We start from the raw sequence: 24,146 nt of genomic DNA, 5'->3' as shown, positions 1-24,146 counted from the left end.
ATCCCTGCTGCACACAGAGCCCAGGCACCAGGCTGAGCAGGAGCTGCAATGGCAAGACCAAGCTCTCACGTAGTGTTACCCGTGGATTTAGCTGCTTGTGTCCATGAGAGAGATCAGATCTAACCTATCTGGTTAATGCATCTCCTGCAGCTGGTGAAGTTCCGCTTCCCCACCGCTCAGCCCCGGCAGGGACGGGGAAGCCGCACCGGGTCCCGGGCATCGCGTTTTGCGGACGGGGGGCACCCCCGGGCGGTGCCGCTGCAGAAATGCAGCTTCTGCTGCTCCGAGAGCCACAAACCCGAGACAGAGCCCAGGAGGAGAGTGGGAACAACGCATTTCCCATTTATCCTTTCACATTCATTCCATCCTTTTGTCTTCAGCTTGAATGCTCTAAACAGATTTTTTTCGGACAGGAGACGAAGCCAATAGCTGCTACTTTATCAAAGTAGGACTTTAAAAATACTAGTAACAATTTAAAGATTAAAATCAAGCTATTTGCAGCATTTGTCATTCATTAGCTGATAATTTTGAGTGATTTTTTATCAATAAACAAATTATCTACCCGCAAAATGTGCCAAACTCCACTGGTATATCTGGGCTTTTGTGGCTGAACCCACCTCTGTCTTCATGGGTGCCACTGAACCATAATGTGTTAATGGGTTTACATTTCCTTTTGGGGAGCTGGTACCATTCCATCATTGCCATTACTCTAGCAAGAAACTCACAAGACACCACAAAGATTGTAAGCAAGGATAAGCACTGGAGACACCCAAGTAAAGATGTTAGAGAGGCGAGAACATCAGTTGCAAGTCAAAGTGAATTATGGATATATGGTGTCTGGTTTTGTCTGTCTGCCTTTAAATCTGATCTGTTTGGGTTTTTTTCTCCTCAGCTGAGGAAATAATTCAGTAACAAATACAGAACCCTACAGAGAGACATCAGGCTGAAGCAGCTCTGGGCAAGAAGGCTGCAGTCATCATGAATTAGTGGCTCATGGATCCATCCTGCTGGACTCTTGATCTTGCCATACTGATCTCTCAGCTAGCACTGCAAATTCACTGTGCAGCCACCAGCTATGGAAAGCTCCATTGGTGTGTTAGCAGCTGCCATCTGGGGACATGAGCTGCTGAGTGCCCATTACATCCTGAATTCTTCTTGTGCTGGCTTATGGTGGGATGCCATAAAACTGGAAACCCTGCAGCACTGAAGTCAAAAGCAAACTCCCACTGATTTCTCTGAGACTATGTTACCACCATTGATTGCACCAGTCTGAAATGCTCAGCACTGGTTTACCCGAGGAGGAGCCTGTTGTAGTCGTGGTAATCAGGGTATGACCCTGTGGAACACGAGACCCTCACAATTTGAGAACAGACATGCAAAATACTTTCTCTTTAAAAGTTCCCTTTCAGAATTCAGCTTCTATATAAATGTTCTGCTTGCAAGTGAGAAAGGCAGAGCTTCTCTTTAGCTGCATTTGCAGTGTGGTCAGAGATGGGGTTGTGTTCCTGTTACACAAGTGCAGAAAGAGCAGATAAACCAGTGCAGCCGACTGCAGCCGACTTCATTCCCATGCTCCAGGGCATGACATTGTTATGATGTAATGAGGCCAGGGCAAAACCGTAGGAAAAAGCGTCAGCATCAGCAGTGCCTCCTTGGGGAATAGGATTCATTCCGAAAACCGGAGTGAGAAACAAGTTCTGTGTCGCAGGGAGAATGGTAAGAGATGGAACTAAGAGGTCTTTCGGTACGTTTTGGAAAGTGCCTATACTGGAATCCAGATAGCTCTAACCTTGCTCAGCCTGGGTAAAAGTAAATCTCTGTTCTCCTCTGACCTCCGTCAGAACCGTGGGTGTTTTCCACCACTAACAGTATATTGGTGCTTATGGAGCTTGGTTACACACGTGTCACCATGAAGGTTGCACTAAACCTGTAAGGAGGAGGCGAGTATGTTAAAGAGTTGCTCCATGATTTAAAGGCACCTTTCCAACACTAACTCTTCTATGATTCTATGTTTAAGGCTAAACCTTAGCGCAGGCCGCCACACAATTCAGGTCCAGTCAATCAACATCAAAGTAGAAAGGCAAAGTGGAAACAGACACGTTCTGGACGGCCGAGCTCCCGCAGCGTGCGCCTGTGTCCCACTGTCCGCATGCTCCTGCTGGGGATCCCCTCTGCGGAGCGGGAGGGAGGGGGTGATCCCTGCGGGCCGGGATCCCAGGGACCCCGCGGGGCTCAGTCCGCTCCTTCCTCCCCGTGCCGCTGGGGGGCGCAGCGGGCGGCGGGGGGGGGGGTCAGGCAGGAAGCGGGGCCGGTGCCCGCCCCCCCGTGGCGGTGGCCGGAAGCGCGTTCTGCAGCGGGTCCCCGGCGGGGCGGCGACGCTGGTGCCGGGGAGGCCGGGACCGACGTGGCCGGCCGGGGAGGGGGGGGGCGGAGCCGAGGGGCCGCCGGGCGGGGCAGGCCCGCGCCGAGCCGCGGCTGGATGGCAGCGGCGGACCGGGACACGGTAACGGGGCTGGCGGAGCGGGAGCCGGGGGTCACCGGGCTGCCCCGAGCTCCGCTGTTGCGGAGGGGAAGGGGGAACGGTGCGGGCCGGGTTGGGCCGCATAGCTCAGCCCCGGGCAGCGGTGGGATGGGGTGAGCGGGGCCGGCTGCCCGCAGCGCTGCCCGCAGGGAGCCGGGTCCCGTAGCAGTGGGGGAAGTTTGAGAAGCGTGGTGCCTGGCCTGGCTGCTCCTGCCGGGAGCTGTGGGCTCCCCTTGGGCTCCGGGACCGGCATTCCCCCCCCCCCGGTCCAGCCGCCTTTGCCGTGTGGGTTCCGCTGCGGGTGCGCCGGGGCCGGGAGCTCAGCCCCCGGCGGAGAAAGTTTGGGAAGTGTCTGCTTTGGGAGCCGCGGGGAGGTCTCGGCGCTGGGACCGCACGTGGGCCCTGGGGGGAGGCTGAAATACCGGCCCGGGGGGTAAATCACTGCCTCTGCACTGCCGTAGTGTCACCACAGTGACAGGAGCGGGGCCGCCGTTAGTCCCCTGCGGACCGGAGCAGGGCCCGGCTGGGCCAGGGCTGCGGCACGGGTGGGAGGTGTGCTGGGTGTTATGCCCGGCCTCTGCCCGAGGCTACCGCGACTCTTAGGTTGGGAGGAGAAATCCCACCCAGCCCTGGGGTGAACGCCATTGCCCGATCGCACTTTCCTCGTTCGTGCTGGGAAGGATGGGGAAGGAGTCGTTGTCTCGCGAACTACGTTTGAACAGTGTTTGAACTGCCTGCCTTGCCAGCTCTTAGGTTTGCGTGGGGTCTGTATTCTGTTCTGATCTGGACACCCCATCGTTCTTAATCCTGTGCATCTCCAGCCTTTGGCAGTGCCCGCAGAGATGTGCGTGATTTGCAGGAGTCGAGTGTCTCTGCTGAGTGGTTTTGATGAGAGAGGGAAGGGGAAGGGTCCCACCAGAGCAGTGCGGTCCTAAAGGTGGGCAGTGGTTTAAGGGAGGAATGCTCGGGGAGGAGCTGGAGACCTCGTATGCCTCAGCCGAGGTCAGGGCTCCCAGGAGGAACACAAAGCTCTCCACAGGTCTAATGGAGGGAGGTGGCTCGTGGAGAATTTTTTGGCTGAAAATTATGCTTCCTCCCTGGAAAATAACTTTTTTCCATTCCATGCAGTGCTCTTTAGCAACTGTAAAATCGGGCTTCCAGGGAAAACACTTGTAAAGAAGCCTTCTCTTTTTCATGTGTTTCCCCCCCTAACAACATCTAAAATGTCACTGTGTGGCAATGAGCAATTGTGCTGAGACAGACAAAGCTGTGTGGTCTGGAAAGGCAGTGTCTCGGAGGGGAGGAGGTGGGTTGCTGCAGGAATCATCGTCGTGTCAATGTTTTCTCTTTTCCAGTAGGTTTTTCCTTTGGCATGTTGAGTTTTGCCCGTGTGTTCTCGGGCACTGCCTGCTACAGAGCCACCAGGAAGGAGAACAGGAGCTCCTCTGCTTTGGTGTGCAGCCTGCCCCTGCACAGGGCTGTAATGGCAAATCTTATTTGTTTGTTTTTCCTGAGCTGGGAAGACCTCATGGTTATTCCAGTGCTGAGGCTGTTGCCGAAGGAGCTGAGCAGATCTGACTCCTGAATCATAGAATCACAGAATGGTTTGGGTTGGAAGGGGCCTTAAAGCTCATCCAGTCCCAGGCCCCTGTGTCCAACCTGGCCTTGAACACTGCCAGGGATGGGGCAGCCACAGCTGCTCTGGGCACCCTGTGCCAGCACCTCAGCACCCTCACAGGGAAGAATTTGTTCCTAATATCTAATGCAAATCTAACCTAGTGGTGACAGGGTTGTGATCTGACCCAGCTGTAATCCCAAATGATTGTGTCAAAACCAAAGAATAAATGATGCACTGGCTGTTTCTCTCCCATGCATGTCCTTAAATAGATCCTATACTTTTGGGCTGCATCAAAAGAAGTGTGACCAGCAGGTTGAAGGAGGTGAACCTGCCCCTCTACTCTGCTCTCGTGAGACCTCACTTGGAGTATTGTGTGCAGTTCTGGTGTCCTCAACATAAAAAGGACATGGAACTGTTGGAACAAGTCCAGAGGAGGCCACAGGGATGATCAGGGACTGGAGCACCTCCTGTATGAAGACAGGCTGAGAAAGTTGGGGCTGTTCAGCCTGGAGAAGAGAAGGCTGCATGGAGACCTCATAGCAGCCTTCCAGTATCTGAAGGGGGCCTACAGGGATGCTGGGGAGGGAGACTCTTCATTAGGGACTGTAGTGATAGGACAAGGGGTAATGGGTTAAAACTTCAACAGGAAAAGTTTAGATTGGATATAAGGAAGAAGTTCTTTACTGTGAGGGTGGTGAGGCACTGGAAGGGGTTGCCCAGGGAGGTTGTGAATGCTCCATCCCTGGCAGTGTTCAAGGCCAGGTTGGATGAAGCCTTGGGTGATACGGTTTAGTGTGACGTGTCCCTGCCCATGGCAAGGGGTTGGAACTGGATGATCTTAAGGTCCTTTCCAACCCTGACTATTCTATGATTCTATACTGCTCTTGAGAAGGATGTATCTTTATAAACCTGCCTGTGTCTCTGCCTCGGTGACCACAGACTTCTCTGAGAACCTGCAGGTACTTTCTCTAGAAATTTCTCCAGACCTGGCTGAATTCCTAAACCCAGAAGCTGTTGTCTAAAATCAGGCATGGGTAAAGGCTGCTTCCACCCTCTGCAACTTTAGTGGCAGGGTATTATTGTCTCCCATGAGCCTTTTTTGTCCTAGGAGTAGGTCCCAACCACTCCTTTTCCTCCTTTTAAATACTTGTCTTAGGAGCAGCTGGTTTGAATTTAGGGACTTCACAAACATTAGGTAAACTTAGTATCTTATGAGGAGTGTGTACTAATGCAGTAGAGAAGCAAAGGGGTTATAGAGATCAGAAGTGCATTTTGTTGAGCAAGTGATTACGATATGTTAGGGAAAAAGCAAATGCAGGGATAATGCTCTAAATAACTAGCTGGGTGTAAAGATCAGATCAGGTGTGTCCTGGGTGATGCCCCAAGTTCCTGGTAGATGTTTTGTAAGCATCAAGTATTTATTGCATGAGATAAAAGGCTGTTCTTGAGCCAAACAGTAATGACAGTCAGGCAGCACAGGTGTCAAGAAACGTACTGGTTTTCCCTTGTGTGAGTAACAGGAGAAGACAGACCCGTGGGCCACAGAAGGTTGACCAACACAAATGTGATTGGGGGAATTGATCTTCTACCCTTTTATGCTCATTTATTGTCCCTTTTTGGAGGAATCTGGTGTGTTTCACTGCTGGGAGAATGGCATGATCCAGGTATGCAGCCTGGTTTTAGAGCCCTGAGCATGCCCCTTGTCCTGTGTGCTACTGCCTCTCTCTCCAGGAATTTGGTCTTTCAGGTGTCTCCTGGGGCAGATGTGATCTGAGTGTGGAGAAGGAGATGAAAGGAACAGACTTCTTGAATCGATTGCAGTGATTACTTTTCCAGACCGAGTCTCAAAAGCTGTGACAACAGGGTTGTGGAAGAGACCAGTTTGTGCCAGTTCCTACCATTGCCAAGCTGCAGAGAGCAGTCATTTTGCTGCATGTGTTTGTTGCCTCTTCACAGGCATGTGGTGGTTGTATAAAACCTGATTTTTAAATATCCTTTTCTCTCTGGTCCTTACAAAGAAGCCATTCTTACTCATTTTCCAGGTCTAAAATAGTCATAAAGGAAGAGGGCGTCCATCAGACCTGCTCTGGAGTTGGAAGGGGTGCCTGTCTTTTTCTAAAGCAGGAAATTCTCTGATTGCAGGTTGTTATGCAGCAGGTAGTAAACGAAGAGAAGGCTGTGGCCGCTGTAATGTGCCTGAAGAGTCCCATCACCTCCCTGTACAGATGCCTGTGTGGCTGACATCTTCAGCCTGCATTGGTACTTGGGACAGAACTACCCATTAGGTACCATGTGAGGGGACAGGTAACATTTTAAGAGCTTCCAGTGGAGGATTCTGTGGCACAGCTGTGTGTCTGCATAGCTTTGGGGGTAGCCTGCATCCCTGTAAGGGGAGTGAGAGGGACTGGTAGCTTCCCAGGTACATTCATAGGATGACGCTGGGCAGAGGGCAGCATCTCTGACCCATTGGGCTCCCCTCATAGTTGTTATCAGTGCTCAGAGCCTGGAGTGGTTGTACCAATAGTGCTTGATAGCTGAAAACCTGCCCCCTTTCCTGGGGTCCTGCCAGTGGAACAAGGATCCCACCAGTTTACATCAAATTACAGGTGTAGGGCTGGAGGGACTTCAAGAAGGGATTTAGTCTTTGCAATGAAATAGCATCTGCATCAGGTATTTACTCTTTTCTTCAAAAGAAGGAACAAAATCCAGCCGGGTGCTGGAAGTTCTGCATCACAGATAACCTGTTTCAGTGTATCACCACTTTGGCACCATGTAAATTTGTTTCTTCATATCTGGGCTGAATCTCATTTACCATTTGATCCAATGCTACAATGTGGAAGAAGAATTGAGCACTTTCCCCCTTTCTTGTGACTTCTATTGTATGCAGACCTTTCTGTTCTTTTCAGTGTTATCTTTTTAAGACTAAACATACCCCGATCCTTCAGTTGTTTTTCCCAGCTCATGCTTTTTACACTCGGATTTTCCTTTCCACTCCAGTGTCTCTGCTCTTTTTCATCTGTTTTATAAAGAGGAGTAAGTGAGGTTGGGTATGGTCTGTTGGCTGAAGTCTCAACTGTGTGGAGTGGAATGGAATCACGGCTTCTGCGTCACACCTACAATGCAGGGACAATAACATGTTTCAGGATGTCATTTGCCTGTTTACTGGCTTGAAATTAATTTCTGAATCAATATAATGCATGTGTGCACTTTTTGATGGCACATTGGAGTTACTGTTTTTCCCTGCATTAGTATACTGTATTGTATGATCTCTGCTGAGCTTGTTTCATGGTATGCTGTAGGTAGTTGGTTCCCTGCAGCCAGTTCAAAACACTGCAATAAGATGCCACAACCCCCAGAAGTTGCTATATTGAGAGATTATTTTTGCCTTGTGAAATAATAACAATTAAGAAAAGTGATGGGGTTTGTATGGGTCAGTAGAGTTTGCACTTGATCAGGCATTATCTTGCCACCAAATTCTTGCATCCTCCCTGCTCCTGATGTCTCTGCTCACTGTGCTTGGAGCTTATTGTTCTCCTCCACAGGAGCCACGGGGTCCTGTCCTTTCATATTTGATTGCTCACTGCAGCAGGGCCTTCCTCCTGCAGTGATTTAGTTCAGGGACTGAAACTGGGAAAAGCCTTTAAAAAATACATAGTTTTTCCTGCTAGTTTCTTGTGCCCATGGAGCCAGGTGTGAGCATGGGGAGGGGATGCTTTGATGCTTCGTGAGGGAGTGGGGGACAAGGGGCAATGCTGCCCTTTTCGGCTGCAGCGAGCCCTTAGATTGGTTCCAGCACCTTGAATTTTGTCCTGATAATGTCAGGCCCCTTTCTGTCTGGCTGTTACTTAATGCTTTGCTATCTTTATTACTTTCTTATCTTATAGGTAACTGCAAACTGATCATTTATCTTGATCAAGAGTCTGTCAGAGGATTGAAGTTACTGGTCTGTAACTTCTTAAGTCTTCTGCCATCTTTTTTTTTCTTTCTATAAAGGTAGGTGAGGCATGATGCTTCTCCAGCCTCCTGTAGCCTTCCCTATTCAAAGATGGTCACTAATGCTTCAGAGATTACTTTGACTGGTTTCTTACATGCCTTCAGGTGAATGCTGTTATTCCCTCTCAATCTAAAGCTGTTCTGTGAACATTTTTAAGCCATTCTTTTCTAACCTGCTCTTTTCTCTCATTTCCAAATTAATCTGGCTTGTCACATTTCATTCTTTCTTCTGGAGACTGAAGGAGTGTTTGCATTTCAGCCTTTGCATCATCTGCTTTTCCTTCCTGATTGCCCATGAGAGTGTAATTATCCTTATTTACCTCTTCTGACATGCCCACTTCTCTCCCGTTTTCTTGTGACTGAAGAGTTCTTAGTAACAGCTGTGCTGGTTTTGACTAGGAGACCATCTAACCCACACCCTTCTACAAAAGAATAAAGATAGGACAAGTATATATGATATTTTCCAGCTACTCATCCAGCTCCTTTCAGATAAGGGTATTTCCTGAGTCTAATGTGAGCTGTCTAACCACGAGCAATCAAGAGATTTGTCTTTTGTACTTGTCCTGTGTTCTGTGTAATCCATGTAAAAGTTTCCATATTGGAGAAGCTACCACACCAGCTACGTGCTGATGCAGAGTCACATTTGTTTTGAATGAAACTGACCCTCACTAGCTTCACGTGGTGGCTGGTAGTACCAAACATCTGAAGAGATGGTGAATAACCTACCCCTGTTCACCATCTTTACACCACTCGTGCTTTTACAGACCTCTGTTAGGTTGCCTGTCTTGCATCCTCATTTGTTACATGGATGCTGTTCTGCGGCAAAGAGAAGATTTACCTGGGTAGCATCTCTGGACAATACCTTTCACTGAAGCCTCAGGACTCATAAGGAAGTCCTTACTCCAGCTCACTGAGGGGAGATGCTGAAAGCCAGGCTTAAAAGATGTTTCATGTGCAGTTTCATACACCTAAGCAGCCTCTCTGTTCTTTAGTGCTGTGTTGAAATCAGGAAGAGTTTCAGATGTTTGTTACCTGTGCTAGCATGCTGAGGGAGGGGATGATTCTGTGTGACCAAGGCCTTTCCTCTGGGATGGCGGGAGGGAATCCCCAGCACTCTGTCAGGACCTGCTTTCCTCTCCTCTCTTCAGAGATTGGCCAGCCCAGCTGAGACCTCTTAGCGATGACAAAGCAAAAGCTTCTGCTTGATGGGACACTCTCCTTGTTCCTGATTGTGGCCTGTGAAGCTCAGCAGCTCCCGGCGGGTCATGTTGCTGCAAGTTCTGGTCCTCTGTGTGAGAAGGAGACACCAACCTTAGGAAACCTTTTCAGCGTCGAGCGCCTGGATGCCTGGATCTGTTCCCTCATCGGTTCGTTCATGGTGGGGCTGAGTGGGGTCTTCCCCTTGCTGGTGATCCCATTTGAGACAGGAGCTGCTCTGCGATCAGAAGGTAAGCCTGCTACATGCCTTAGCCTTTCTGAAGCCAGAAGTCCTGGGTTGTTACTAAATGACATGGTGATAAACAGGACCTTGTCACAGAAATGCTGTCCTCTAAAACAGACAGTCCTTTTCTAATGTTTTAGTCCATACCTGCAAATTTGATAGGGAGTCCTTGGATAAATGCAAGCCCAGGATGGAGCTTGTACAAAGGGTATTGTTTGTTTTGCACCCTGCTTGGTCCAGGACCTCCCACTCACTGCTGTCCCAGCCAAGTGGTGCAGGGACTCCAGCTGTTTGTTGTGTGCTCTCTCCTTTGAAAGCTGGCTTTGCAGATGCTTCTAATATAGGTCCCCCTGTGCAAAATCTCAGCTGGAGATGTTTTGGCTCCTGCTGAGTTGTGATCAGTGTTTGGTTTGGGTGTTTTTTTTAGCTGGATCACACCGTTTGAAGCAGTTGCTGAGTTTTGCCATTGGTGGGCTATTGGGGAATGTGTTTCTGCACCTGCTTCCTGAAGCCTGGGCCTACACATCCAGTGCAACGACAGGTATGAAAGCTTTATGTGCCTAGAAGCAGTCTGTGCTATGCCTACTGCTACATTCCATCTTGAAAACACGTGTGATATTTCATCTTTGTACTCTGCTGTCCTCTGAAGATTCTGAGATTGGAGGCTTCCTGAATTGGCCATGGTTTCTTTATGTTTAGTAACTTGCAATGAATTTCTTGTCTGTCAACTTTTCCTATCTTGTTTTAGACACCCATAAATCTCTGGTGGTTTTCCTTGGTCCTTTCTGTAAAGAAAGGGGATGCTTTTTTAACCTGATGGGAAGTTATAAATGTGTGAGTGGTCTGGTACCTGAACACATGCACCATCTCGGGCAGGGGTTCTGCCCCATCAGGTCTATCTTGTCTATAAATCAGTCCCTATAACAGTGTTGCTTCTGGAGACTGTTCATTGGGACTAACTGGAGCCTCTCCACTGGATACTTCCATCTGTGGAAGCCCAAATGTGTTGCACTCTCAGTCTTTGCTCAAGGAGAATTCATGGAAAATTGTCTACAAAACCATGGTAAAAAGGAAAATGGAAACACAGAAAAAAGGAAATGCAGGTGATAGAAATCTCTGTCTGCCAATGAGCTAAACACTGTTTGGGTTGGGACATAGCCTGTTGTGTCTGTATCTTCTTCACCCATCAAAAGGGTTGCTGAAACCTGTAATGATTGTATCTGTCCACTTCAGCAAACTGATGGCATAGAAGGCAAGTGCTGCTGCATCCCAGCTGTTGAGACACCAAGGAATCATTTCCCCACTAAGAATGTGAAAGAGGGGAAAAGGATGTACCGGGTTTCTCAGGCTTCCTTGTTCCTGTGTTCTGGGATTTCAAATCTGCTGAGCCTTTGGTCCTTTTCTTCCTTGGCTCTAGCACTGCCAGCAGAACTTGCTGTGCTTTTTTCCCCCCTTTCTACAGTGGTTCCCAAATTACTCTGTTTTTCTGCTCTAGCTTGTTTGCTTCTGCCAGGCTGTCCCGAAGCATAAAGGTTTCCTTGACCCATGTAAGCCCCATTACAGAGTCGTTCTGTTCTTCCATTGCCATGCAGTCTCCATGTCTGCAGCCAGGCTGAATGGGTGATTATCTCACCAGCTTGGCTGTAATTGAAATGAAAGTTTATAGCTTTGGGCTTCATAACTTGCTCAGGTGTGGCAGGAAGGGGAAGGTGGGTCTGTAGCTCCCCTAATGGCAGATTTCATGTCAAGGCTTGCTGTTCAAGAGATGCAGCTGCAGGATTTTTGTTGATGTAACCTTCATTTGCCTGTGGAGCTCAGTGAAATTCCCACTGTTGTCAGGCAATACTCTGGATTGCACTATTGAAGCAAAAGGGGGCTCTTGCTCTGTTTCCAAGATGAGGATAGCTATTAGGTTAAGAATGAGCAAGTTAAACTGATTTGCTTTGAGATATGTTGGCTCATTATTCCTCATAGGAGGTCTTTCTGTTGTTTATGTCTTGGAACTGCTGGTGAAACTGTCTGGGGCAGGATGGGCTCACACATGGCAGATGCTGTGCACTTGATAGTGTCATGAAGATTTCTCTCTTGTCCCTCAGAAGGGCAGAGCTTTCAGAAGCAGAAGCTGCTGGGTCTCTGGGTGATCATTGGTTTCCTGACCTTCCTGGTGCTAGAGAAGATCTTCCTAGAGGAAGAAGAGAAGGAGTGCCCTGGTGCGGTAAGTTTGCAGCGGGAGGGGAGGGAGTGCTGCTATGTTTGGAGCAGGGTACTAAACACCTCATCTGCCCTATCTGACAGGCACAGCAAATGATCCTGGAACTGTGAGTATCTTGTCAATGCCCTTTGGGAGCTTTTTGCTACTTCTTTGACACTGGGCCTTAGAAGAAGGGGTTTTATCTCTGGGCTTTGGTTTTGTGGTTTTAGCTGAGATTTCTCACCTTGGGGCTGGTTTTGTTCTTGATGTGGTATGTGTGAAAGAGAGCTCCTTTGTTATGTGGACTGGGAGCTGGAGCTCTCTGCAGATGAGACTGTTGCTCAGACAAGGTTTGAAGGATGACAGCTTGCTGGTGCATGTTCCATTGAGCCATCCTGACTCATTCACCTTCTGGGTCCTCAGTCAGGACAAAGACCAGCCTTCTCTGGAAGCCTTCCTCACTGCCATGAGTATGGGTGTGGCCCATATTGGGTACGGCCTGGACCCAATTTAGGTAAATTAGGTAAATGTTTAGGTAAATTTGTGTGGTAAAACATGTTTATGGTTGGCCAGGTAATAGTAAGTAATGGTTCAGAGGAAGGTCACTCATCTGCAAAGGGGCAGTATAGGCAGTGGTATCAGAAAGAGAGAACAGTCAGTCCTCACACATCTGCACAACACCTAACAGCACCTCCTGCAAACTGTTCAGTCCTTCCTGTGCCATGACTTTTGAGAGGTGAAACTCCAGGTCAGGCACTGCATAAGAGCAATTAGGTGTTACTTTGTCTTGACATGAGACTTTAATGTCTGAAAGGAACTTAATCTTTTTCATTTGCAGTAAATCTGATGTCTGAGGGGAACATTTTGTTGTTTGGAAGCTGACAAATCCCAGCTATAGAATAATTCTCTTGACTTAGTTATTCTGATGCACTGGGGAGAGCAAAACTCTTTTTGCTCTATCCCCTGCCCAAGTGGAGGTGTATTTCTCTGGGCAGCAGTTCCCAGCAGAAGAGGCAGGCTCAGTCCCTTGTCTTTCCAGAGGAACCTGCCTTATGCCAAGGGGGTGTGATTCCAATTCCTCTTCTCTTTCTACTTTCTTTCTCTGGGTGACTGGAAGTCTTTGTTCTTGCCTCCCAGTGCAGGTGTCACGATGCGCTCTGAAATCTGTTTAATTTCTGACAGTTGTTATTAAAGTAGAGTGCCAAAGCTGCTGATTTGCATTGGGAGGACAAAAGGCTTGAGGGTGAAGATTGGATTTCTGACCCTGATTCCTGCTTATTCATCACTGACAAAAAGGGAGTGACAACTTGTTTTCCCCTAATTTAGGTCTGTGATTCCAAAGCACCAGCTGGAAAGATGCCAAATGGAAGTGGCTATGCACTGCCAAAGGTGGCAGGCCAATCCCAAAGGGCAGGAACAGATTTAGCTCAGTGTAATGGCTCTTCTCGCCGGTCCTGTCCAACAGACAACAGAATCAAGGTAAGAGACCCACAAACTCACCTTCACATCTTATGTTATCGGAGCACCTGTTTTAAAATTCAGGAGTTGTCTGTGGGAAAAACTGAGTTTTCAACTGTGAGCTTGAGTGAGGAATTCAGTGCTTGAGTGAGTTGTGCTTAATTTGTTCTGTCAAAGTGTTTGTGTGGGTCATAGCAGGGAGGAAATGGAAGATGTGGGAGAAATCTGCACTGCAGCTTATGCCAAAGAGGCAAATCACTCTTGTGAAGGCATACGTCTGATGATGTGTGTTTTGGCTGAGTCTTAAGTCCAAAGTACAGTACTTTCATATTTGGTTACTCTATGTCTTACAGTCATTATATCTTTATTTGCTTAATTTGTTGTGCTGTGATTTCTCTGTTGCCTCCATTGCACCAGTTGTGAGCTGCACTTTTTGGAAGCATTTTGACAGTTGAAGCTATCCACTGTAAAACTTAGAAGTTCAGTTTCTCAGATCAGTTTATTTGCGGCCAGAAAGGGCTTCTTGTCCACTTCTGCTTCCAGATCTTTATTTCCCATCAATTCCTTTGCACTGGACCTCATCTGGCAAAGAGTTAGTGCTTCCCTTCCTCTCCCTAGATTTATTTCTTTCCTAACTTCTTGAATCAGCTTAGCAGGTGCAGGAGGGAAAAGGAGCACTGTGCCATCAAGCTAACCTTTAGCTTGGCTTTGCTTTCAGTTTTATGGTACTATCTTTGCACTGTGGAAACCCTCGTTTGGGTGAACTTTACAAGCAAGAGAATAAACGGCCGCTTTGGTGAAGGAGGACCTATAATTTGAGTTGGAAAGCCCATAAAAATGTGCAGGATGGGAGGAGAGTGACTATGAACAGAAAGTGTGGTTGCATGAACTAGCCCAAAACTGGATATGTGGTCAGTCAGAGGCTCTTCAGTCTTTCTATTTTAAATCTATTTTGTTGTTATTTCATAGCTCTTACTACATGATATGGAAGGTATGCTGAGGTCACTGGGAATTTTTGAGTCTGTCACATTCATATAACCTATACAGACACTGCACAAGCTGTGGGGTGCTGCATTCTAGAGGTGATAGAGAAGAAGAAACCAGTATTACTGAGTTATGAAACACCATGCCATTATTTTAGAAAGGTCTATATAAGGAACCAGAGACTTGGAGGATTATTAGTTAACCAGTGATTGCAAGTAGAAATGAAACACTGACAATTGCTAAGGGATTGGTCCTAATTAAAAAAAAATAACAATGAAATTAGTGTTGATTGGTAAGATTTTATGGAAGAGAACTTCTTGTCAACCAAACGTTTTTTCCCTGCCTTTTATTCAGTTGTGAGATTGTTTGATGAAGGTACTGATGCTGAGAAATGAATAGAAAGCAACTTTCTCCCACATTCTAATAAAACTAGTACTGCATGAAATCAACTTTGCCAATATTAGCTCTATTAAAAATCAGTGATTCTGTATTATCAAGGACTGGATTAATGCAGCCCCCCTTACATTTGTTCACTGGTGGTTTATGATTTTTCTAAGTGATTGTTTATAAAAACCCTAGTACATCAGTGGCATATTGTGGCTGCATGAGGTCAGTGATATTGGCTAAACAGAGTAACTTATCAAAAGAGCTGGACTTTTAGCATGCTTTGATCCATGTAAATATTAAGGAATAGATTAGAAAGAATGCAGATCATATTTATAAGAGAGGGCCAGTTTCTAGGAGGTCAATGCCTTGGAAAAAGGTATGAGAATCACAGTAGGAAATTGTTTGAACACATTTTTCCATTATGATTTCCATTAACCAGGAGGATGGGTGAGTAGGAAACAGTATCTAAGAGAAGAGGCAAGTGTTCCTCTTTCTGTATAGCAGTAATGAAACAGCTATCTGTCTTTTTCCAGTAGTGTTATTCACAATATCCAAAATACTACTTAAGGGGTCAAGAAGGAGCTGAAATAATTATTTTAGGTTTGCTGTGTGTGATAAGAAGTGGCTTTCTTTAGTCTTTAGCTCTGCAAATGTAACAGATCAGGGCTGACTTAAAGGATACTAACACCCATGTAAGAGGCATGACTAAATTTCAGTAGTTAAAGCTGTACCAAACAGTAGCAGACTAGAAAGCAAAGGCAACTCTGTAACTGAGGGTAACTTCCCAGTAGACCAACTTACTTTAGAGACATAGTAGATTCTTTGTCGCCTGTGGGCATTAAGCTGTGATTTAACCTGCTTCCTACAAAGTACACTATAGCTTAAGAAACAATGGGCTTCATGCATAAATTGAATGAGATTCTTTCAGCTGTGTTATGTAGAAGGTCTAGACAGCCATGGATAGCCCTCCTTAGTCTATTGGTTCTTGTCAATGTGCATGAAACGGAAACTAATGAGTTAACATGTAGTTTTAACATTCTGCTTTCAGAGCATATCATCTCAATATTTTAATAGTCTTTCTGGCAGGGTGGAAATTACCAAAACCACCGAGATCTTCCTCCGTTGTTAGCCTGTTTCCTTAGGCAACAACATAAGCAGTCATTCCATCTGTCTGTCCATCTGTTCTGCCCTTCATTTTCAATAACTTTTGAACCCATAATTAATTTTGCTCGAGTTCAAGAGAGGAGAGAAGTCTTGAGGGTAATCAAATTCCTGCAAGCTCCATCAAAATCAGCATGGTGGTAGAGGAGGAATGCAAACTAATGTCCTCTTGACAGAGTGGGGCAGAACTTAGATACTGCTTGGTGGGTCCCGCTGGTTAGCAGAGCAGCAGATAGGTCTTACTGCCCCTGTGGTTTGGGGAAGTGACTGTCATTCAGTGCAGGGTGGGGAAGGGACACACAGGGAACAGCATTGCTGGAAGTGAGCAAAGTAGGTGCCTACAAATAAAAGACAGAAGCTGTGGCAGGCCAAGCTTCTTGGGTTCTACTGTTTGCTCTATAAGGCCCTTTTTTGCATTCAGAAAACAAAAAGGGAAATATACTATTTTAACAAAAATAGTCACCTTTCAGGGCTTAATGACTAGTAAGCTGTTGGTCATCCTTTGTCCACCTATATTAGATCTTCTGCTCTATGGCTGCTGCTGTAATAATTTGTCCTAGCTTGAAAACTGCAGGTGGGAGGCTTCCTTTGCACCCAAACATAGATCAGTTCTGCCCTGCATTGCAGCCTTCATTCCCTTAGCAAGGAAAAATATTGTAGAGTACATCTGCATTGCATATTCTTTCTTTTTTCCTATGGCACATGAGGTCCTTGCTGGTTTGTAGAAGTGTGTTTTATTGCACGGTGACATTAATTCTGAAGCATGAACATAAACACTTCATCTGGCTGTGCTCTTTATGAGCAATGAGAACATCCTATTAGGGATTCACAGAATGTAAATGTCAGAGACTCATAACTGTCACATCAACCCAATTTATTTCTGAGCTCTCCAAGGCTTTGCTTCTTTCAGTGACAGCTTTTGCCCAAGCCACTGACAAAAAAAAAAGTCATAATGTTTTAATCATGAGGTCTATTTTTTCCCTCGACAGTGGTATGGGAAAACATTTTTGTGTAAAACTTCTGTGAATAATTATTACTAGCTTGTGGGGAAAAAGCAATCACATAAATTCGCAACATGAAAAGCAGGAATATTACAGTCATATTTGACTAAAAATGAGGAGGGAGAAGTAAAGCTGCCGTGTTTATGAGTCTGCCTGCATACATCCCTTTGTGTTCCCTTTCTTACCAAAGCATGCAGGGAACTTTGGTATCCATTGTGGAGATGTTACTTAGGTTATTTACTTAACATGATCTGCAGGTAGGCTTTGCTTAATTCTTTGTTTTCATACTTAGTCATCAATTTAGTTGTCAGTGCAGTTTTGTAAAGTTTACAGCTTCTGAAGATGTCCTGAGATCATGCAGTAAAAGTGCCCTGCAGAAAAGTGGCACTTTGGAGAGAAAGACTTGACAGAAAGCCCCATATGGCAGGAAGAAAAGATGCCCCAAGCAGAGTTTGATAGAGACAGGAAAGGCAGAAGACCAGAAAGGGCTCATGAAACCCATTGGCACTTGTGTTTTTTTTCCAGCTGAACTTTGGCATCTCATGCTATGGTGAAATAAGAGGTCAATAACACAGTTTCTAGACAGTCTCTCCACTCACTGGATGCTGCCATGTAACTGGCATTTGCTATATGCCAGCTTAGTTCTTGCAGTGCAGAGAGAGCCTGATCTGTGGGCCAACACCTGATTTGATACTAATTCAAACTGCAGTGTCTCAGGACCCACACAGAGTAGTTTTTGTTAAACCTGGATGGGGAAAAAAGGCCCAGAAACCTGTGAGCAGAAAAGCTTCAGGTCAAATCACTCAGAATTTCTCTGGAGATGACCACAGCATGATAGGGAAGTCTTAACATGGGGATGGGCTTGTGAGGACAGCAACTGCTTTATGCTTACAATTTTAAGAATGTGTTTATATGCAAATGCAGAGACATGCTGTCCAGCCCTCTAGTAGGTGTTTTTTGGTGACTGTCATCACTGTCTTCTCTTTTATTCTTTGTTAAGGGTAAAGCAAACCCACAGGCACAAGCTTTTTTAGAACAATGTTTGAAGATTTGTTTAGTTATAAAAAGCAATTTCAGCAGCATTTGCTCTGTTGAATTGTTCTTGCCAGCTTTTTAAAGCAGAGGTATTTAACAGTTGGATATTAAAGTACGGGACTAGAAAACAAGGTCAGGTTATACCTGAAGCCAGTCACCTGTGTAAATTAGTCAGTGTTACCTAAAAGGTTTTCAGCTTGGAATCAGATACATTCTTGTATTTTGGCTTTCCTCGCATTCTTGTCTCTGTTTCTAGAGCTCTGGCATGTGCATAAGATGATTATCCTCATCTCAGACAATACTTGCCTACCCTAAAACTTAGCTTACTGTCAAAATGAACATAATACTGAATTTGTACTTGAGCACTGACATAATTTAAGATCTTCACCAGAAGAGCCATGTCCTGACCTTTCCCAGGACATCGTGCCTCCATATAACTTGTTTCTAAGCCATGTGCTTTCTTTTATCTTGCCATGTCTCTTCCTTTATCAAGGGCTTTTCCTTCTCTTTGCAGATTAGTGGATACCTCAATCTGCTGGCCAACACCATTGATAACTTTACACATGGCCTGGCAGTAGCAGCCAGCTTCCTGGTTAGCAGAAAGGTAAGGTTTCTGTCACCAGCTGTGTACTAAACTGGAGAGGCCTGTTCTCAAGTGTGATACAACATGCAAAACCCCTAAAGATGTGTGGAGTTTTCTCCTATTTTCTGGAGAAATGGAAGAAAATTGTCTGAGAAATGGAGACGAAAGTAAAAAGCAGCCCTTCTGATAGAGAGCTTCTTCTGATTTGGGTCATGTTAGTCATTTGCACTGTAACAAGTCTTTAAGTGGGAGAAGGGGTCCTTGACATGCTGATGAAAGCCTCATCTCTCAGAGCTGGGGGACTGTTCCCTTATCACTTTCTCTCCTCTGCTTCAGGTTGGATTCCTAACCACAATGGCCATTCTCCTGCATGAAATCCCACATGAGGTGAGAGGGCTTTGTATTCTGCTGTCATGGGGGGCTAAAGGGGTGTTTCCTCTACTGAGAGGAAGGCTTGGGTCTGGTTAACATTTTCTTGTCCCTTTAAAAGCTGCTTCCTCTGGAAGACTGGCAACATGGAAAACTAGAAACAGTCTTGAAGCACTGGTCTTGTTATGGATGACCGTTATGACTGAGAATCATTGGATGGTTTCAGTTGGAAGGGACCTTAGAGATTCTCTAGTTCCAGCCCCCTGCTGTGGGCAGAGACATCTTCCACTAGACCAGATTGCTCCAAGTCATGTCCAACCCGGCTTTGAACTGTTCCAGGGATAGGGCAGCCATTCATTACATTCATTAACTGTCAGCTCTTGGTTTTCTTAGGTTGGAGACTTTGCAATCCTACTTCGGGCTGGCTTTGACCGCTGGAGTGCAGCCAAGATGCAGCTTTCCACAGCTTTGGGAGGGATTCTAGGAGCCTGTTTTGCAATATGTGCTCAGTCGCCAAAAGGAGCAGGTAGGGCTCCCTGATGGCACCTCTGTAGGAATGGAAGAGGGCGGGCTTTAGTCCCCATGTGTCTTTTTTCCTTCTCTTCTGTCTTTTCTCCCATGGCTTTGTCTTAGTAATAACCAAAGCTTTCTGTATTTGTGCAGGGGAAACAGTAGCCTGGATCCTCCCTTTCACTTCTGGAGGATTTCTGTATATTGCCTTGGTAAATGTTGTGCCTGATCTCTTGGAGGAAAAGAATCCTTGGTAAGTGCTCCCTCCTGTTCTCCTGCAGCAGTTCTTGCTGACATGGAATAGGGATACAATCCTTCCCCATGCCTGCTCTGGGAGCACATGAGTGACAGTTTTCCGTATCTCATGGGCGAGGCTGGAATTTAGATAGACAGCAGTGCTGGGTGGTATTGCCTTTATATGGGACCACAAAGACCCTATTAAACATGAGAATCTTCAACTGGGTCACAGTCCCAAAGATTGTGCTGGCACAGTATGTACCAGGTTACTCACAAGTGTCCAGCAAGGTGACCCATTCCCCAGTCTGTCAGCTTCTGGCATGTACTGACTTAGGGGCTGTCTGAACTAGGGCCTCAGAGCTGTGTGTGTCTCATAACCACACATGAACCTACCCTTCACATGCTTTCATCTCCTTTTGATCCTATCCATTACTTTGGGCTTCTGTGATGTCTCTTTGGCAGCAAGCTTGCATAGTTGGACTGCACATGTTAAATGATGCTTCTTAATTGTTTTTTAGCCTCTTGCTTATTAATTTTAATTAGATGTCGCTGTGTGAGTAGAAAATCATAGTTTTCTTCTCATTATCATTCAGCATTTCATAGTCTGTTACTGTATCTCACCTCAGTCATCTCTCTTCTAAGCTGGTATATGTTCTGGTATATTTGGCCTCCCCTTATCTGTATTATTGTAGTTTCTTGCAGTCTGATTAAGGCTTTAGTAGGTCCAAATCCAGCTGTACCATAGGAAAGGCACTCTAAAATATGCTGGCACGGAGGAGTGGTAGTGGAGAAATGTTCATGACAAGTTGGGAGCTTGCTTTTGGGTTGATAACCTCTTGCGCTGGCAGAGCTCTTGGCAGAGTATACAGAGGCGGTGTGTACACAGTCACTTCAATCCAGCATTAACACCTGAGATGGTGCTAAAAGAAGGGCAAAATTCATCAGCTTTTGTTTTCATTTTTCATAACTAGTTGTTAGTTGGATGAGGTCCCTAAAGTACCTGTGAACATGCTGCAGAAGTGCTGGTTCTCTTGTGAGAGAAAGGACAGGAATATACACCTGGGTAGCTGCATGAACAGCTTAGATGGATTTTTGAAACTTGAATCTGGGCCTTGCAGCTGAGTGGAACAAAAATATGTCAGTTTATAAATGACAGCTTTGCTTGAGGTGCTGGGGAAGAGCCTTCTCAGCTGTGTCAGTGGCTTCATGCAGCTGTTGTGTTCTCCTTGTTGTGGATTTGGAAGGGCAAAGAACATTCGTGAGCCTTTACACTGCTGCCTACTGGGACTGTCAATGGCTCCTCCTAATTTTGCTGTTTCTTTACCAGGAACTCCCTGCAGCAAATCCTGCTCCTGTGTACAGGCATTACAGTCATGGTGCTACTCTCGCTCACAACTGAGTGACCTCTGTGAAGACCTCATGATGCCTCCCAGAGCCACCACAGTGACTCTGAGCTGTTACAAAGCAATAAGGAACACTAACGTTATTTCCTATGTGTGTGTGCGCAGATCTGGCTGCTAGTATGAGAAGCAGGTGAGAAAGAGTTCTGGATGTGCAGGACTTCATTCTCTGGCTCTCCTATCCCTGTTCTGCTAAAATCCACACATCAGGGCTTCCTTTTATTTTCTTCTTATTATTTTTATTGAGCAAAAGATGCAGTGAGCAGAAATGAACTGAAAACTGCTCCACAGCGAATGGACAATGTTTTGTTTGGTTCATTTTGTTGGAACTGCACCTCCCAAGCTCTTGTGTGAAAACAACAGAGGTCATTCCTGTAGCTGATGAAGAGGAAGGACTTTTCCTACCACTTTTAAGGGCTGGAGGCAGAACAGAGATGGCAAAGCAACAATAAACCAACAGCTTTAGCCAGAACTCCCTACCCATGAGGAGTTCACGGTGCTACGAGACAGAGGGGAAAGAACCCTTTCCAACTTGATCTTCAGCTTTTAATTGATATCACATGTTCCTAAAGGTAGTTTTAGCCTCAGCAGCCCACATCTTTGGTCTGTTTTGTATTTGTTTATGTTAAAATCAAGCCAAAAGCTTGAGGCACTTTAGGATAGGTCACTATAATTAAATGGCTCAGCTTGGTGATTACTTGCCTCAGCCCTAACCACTCCAATACCAGCACAGCCTGTTTGTCTGAAAAATGGTCAGTAAATGTTTCTTCTGTTGCCATGCTACCAGCTCCCCTACAGCTGGAAGGAAGCTGTTGTGACTGAGCTCCCTCTTCTCATAACCATTAGCTGAACGTGGCTGAGCTTGCTGTCACCCACCATCTGCCCCACACCATGTTTCAGAGCTCTCTTGCAGTGTGGCATGTTAGGCCTGCCTGGCATGATACATGGCAGAGGTCTGGGCATCTGGGGCAATAGCAGGATACTACAGCCTGGTCAGCAGCCAATAGCTTTTCCTCTGTTCAGTGTAGCCTGTTTAAGAGCATGCTATCACCAAAAATATAGATGGTAGCCTATTTCTGGGCTTCTTACCTCACAGTGGAGTTAGTATGTTGGGGATGAATGGATAAGAAATAATACTGACAGCCCTTAAAGGAAGGGGCACAGCAGTGAAGAATGCTGGAGGGAAGTGAATTGGGAAGGGTGAAACTGCTAGAGAAAAGATTTTAAACATGGGTCTGGAAGAGCTTTGTGCTAAAAAATGGGTCTAGAAAAAGCTTTGTGCTAAGGAGAAGAGAAAGGGTCACAGTAAGTGTGCTTTAAGAGGAGTTTCCTATTGTATGACACTTGGGATAAATTTTTGGGCAATTTGAGACCAATAAAAATAAATGACATTTCTAGTGCTTTCCTGCATTCCAGCTCACAGGGTTGACCAGGCCATCATTCCACAGGCTGTTTTGTTGCCACAGAGATGTGCACAATTAATAGATCATCCCTTCTGCAGATCTTATCTTTGCTTAAGTCTATTTAAAAACAGGTCTAATTGAACTAGCAGAGTCATTGCACACAGAACAGGTGCCAAAATGGGAATTGCACCAACTCAGCTCTGTCCTTAAACAGCTTCTGTAAATCGGCACAGCCCTCCAGTCTGCAAAGGGCCTTATCAAGGGGGATCGTGCCTTGAGAGGGCGATTTGGGTCAGAGCAACAAGGCAGGTGTGCTGCCCGCAGCAGAGGTATTTACTTCCCGAAGCGATTCCTGAACTGTTGACACAGTTCTTTTTTTATGACAGCTCCTGTCCTAGTTTCCAGAGAGCGCTGGAGAGCTCATGCTCGCAGTGCTCTCTGCCCAGGAACTGCTGTCTTAAAATGCTTTCACCTTTCCTTACCCCAGGCTCACACCAGTAACTTGTTTCACTGCAACAATGAGGGAGGATTAGTGTAATTTTATTACTCCTCTTTAACAGTTGCCTTCATTTGCCAACTACTCCCTCCAGTCTGAAGGTAGCATCCACTTTCTGCTTTCCTGGAAGGATTAATCTGGTTAGCCTGCAGGGACTGGGGGAATATGCTAACCCTGTAGTTTTAGCTTTGGGGGTGTCCCTCCAGCTGAGCTAAATGGACCCTGTAGTAGATTCTGGAGGAAGGTGGTTTGCATGGAACGAGGTGCCTGCTGTTTCCCAAGAGGAGGCTGGCATTTCAGTTGAGGCATTGCCAGGTGAGTGCCCATGAGTTGGTGGTGTTGCATCAGCACTCAGCCTTGCCAAGACTGAAAACCACAGTCAGTGCTCAGCGTTCAGGAATGTGAAGTGGATGACACTGAAGAAAGGATTTCTGAGTTGTTTTTCTTGGCTGCTACAACAGACCTGGACAGTCTGCGGTTCTTGGGAAGATTCCTGGGTAGCACAGGGCTTATGGGAGGGAGGGGCTCCTTGGTTTTCCACTACATCAGCCCTAGGGCTGAGGATGGAGAACCTTGGGAGGAAATGGAGCATCACTCCACCACATTTGTCACTTTTGAAAATGCAGAGAGAATCGTATTTTCTAGCTCTATTTTTTCAGCTGCTCTTATGCATTTTCCCTCTTCATCTGTATTGGTCTGCTCTGCATGGAGACAATAGAGATGAAATAAATGGTTTTCCGTGTGGGTTTGTGGTTTTTTTCTGTTTCCTTTTTTTCTTTTGTTTAAGCAGATATTTTTCTTTGAATTACAAATTCAATTTGAATTTCATCTGAATTACAGAGCAATATCTCGGGGTTAGTCTAGAGAAGTCTGGGCTCTGTCTTGCCCTCCTTTCTACTCCTCAGGCTTTCACAACTGAAAGAAAAGGGTCTAATCCAGTTTCCTGTTCCTGCTGCCATGGCATTGAGAGTCAGAAGTAGTGTGGTCTGATTGTATTTCTTGGCTGCTAGTCTGGCTTCCCTGAAAATCATCACCAAGTCAGTTGCTCCTCTTTGAGGGGAGAGGTTGCGTGGTGATTGTCCAGAGTTTTGCAAATATATTTTTTTGTGATGGGTTATTTTCTTAATCTAAACTACTCTATCTGGTATCATAGAATCATAAAATAGCTAGGGTTGGAAAGGACCTTACAATCATCTAGTTCCAGCCCCCCTGCCATGGGCAGTTAATACTAAGCTGTTACCTGCCATGTAGGAGAAAGGTATGTTCATCAAATGTTCTGTGTAGTCCAGGAAGAACTAAAAGGATTTTCTCTACCTTTCAAAAATGGATTCAGAGCATGTTTTATCCCACTTTTCATT

The 24,146-nt window shown here is 46.0% G+C and overlaps 1 protein-coding gene across 2 annotated transcripts; it reads left to right on the top strand.

The window, feature by feature from the left end:
* Nucleotides 1-2,393: 2,393 nt before the first annotated feature.
* SLC39A13 (solute carrier family 39 member 13) lies at nucleotides 2,394-23,532 on the top strand. Of its 2 annotated transcripts, none has more exons than XM_034062356.1 (10): nucleotides 2,394-2,503; nucleotides 9,281-9,580; nucleotides 10,001-10,114; nucleotides 11,673-11,788; nucleotides 13,091-13,243; nucleotides 18,305-18,394; nucleotides 18,710-18,760; nucleotides 19,136-19,268; nucleotides 19,406-19,505; nucleotides 20,817-23,532. In XM_034062356.1, exons 2-10 carry the CDS (start codon nucleotides 9,313-9,315, stop codon nucleotides 20,890-20,892), a joined length of 1,101 nt encoding a protein of 366 aa, XP_033918247.1. In that variant the 5' UTR covers nucleotides 2,394-2,503; nucleotides 9,281-9,312; the 3' UTR covers nucleotides 20,893-23,532. The 2 variants fall into 2 exon arrangements, with proteins under 2 accessions (XP_033918247.1, XP_033918246.1); XM_034062355.1 differs by having other exon boundaries at nucleotides 11,670-11,788.
* Nucleotides 23,533-24,146: the final 614 nt, after the last annotated feature.

The sequence above is a fragment of the Melopsittacus undulatus genome, chromosome 4 (assembly GCF_012275295.1).
Source record: "Melopsittacus undulatus isolate bMelUnd1 chromosome 4, bMelUnd1.mat.Z, whole genome shotgun sequence".
Taxonomy (NCBI): Eukaryota; Metazoa; Chordata; class Aves; order Psittaciformes; family Psittaculidae; genus Melopsittacus; species Melopsittacus undulatus.
Note: the sequence above shows the minus strand (reverse complement) of the source record. Positions and strands in the feature narration are given on the sequence as shown.

Excerpts from the sequence above, each read along its gene's own strand:
- SLC39A13 (XM_034062355.1), top strand. The coding sequence starts at position 9,313 with ATGACAAAGCAAAAGCTTCTGCTTGATGGGACACTCTCCTTGTTCCTG. Across the intron at positions 11,789-13,090 it reads AGAAGGAGTGCCCTGGTGCG|GTCTGTGATTCCAAAGCACC; the intron begins GTAAGTTTGCAG and ends CCCCTAATTTAG. Across the intron at positions 19,269-19,405 it reads TCAGTCGCCAAAAGGAGCAG|GGGAAACAGTAGCCTGGATC; the intron begins GTAGGGCTCCCT and ends GTATTTGTGCAG.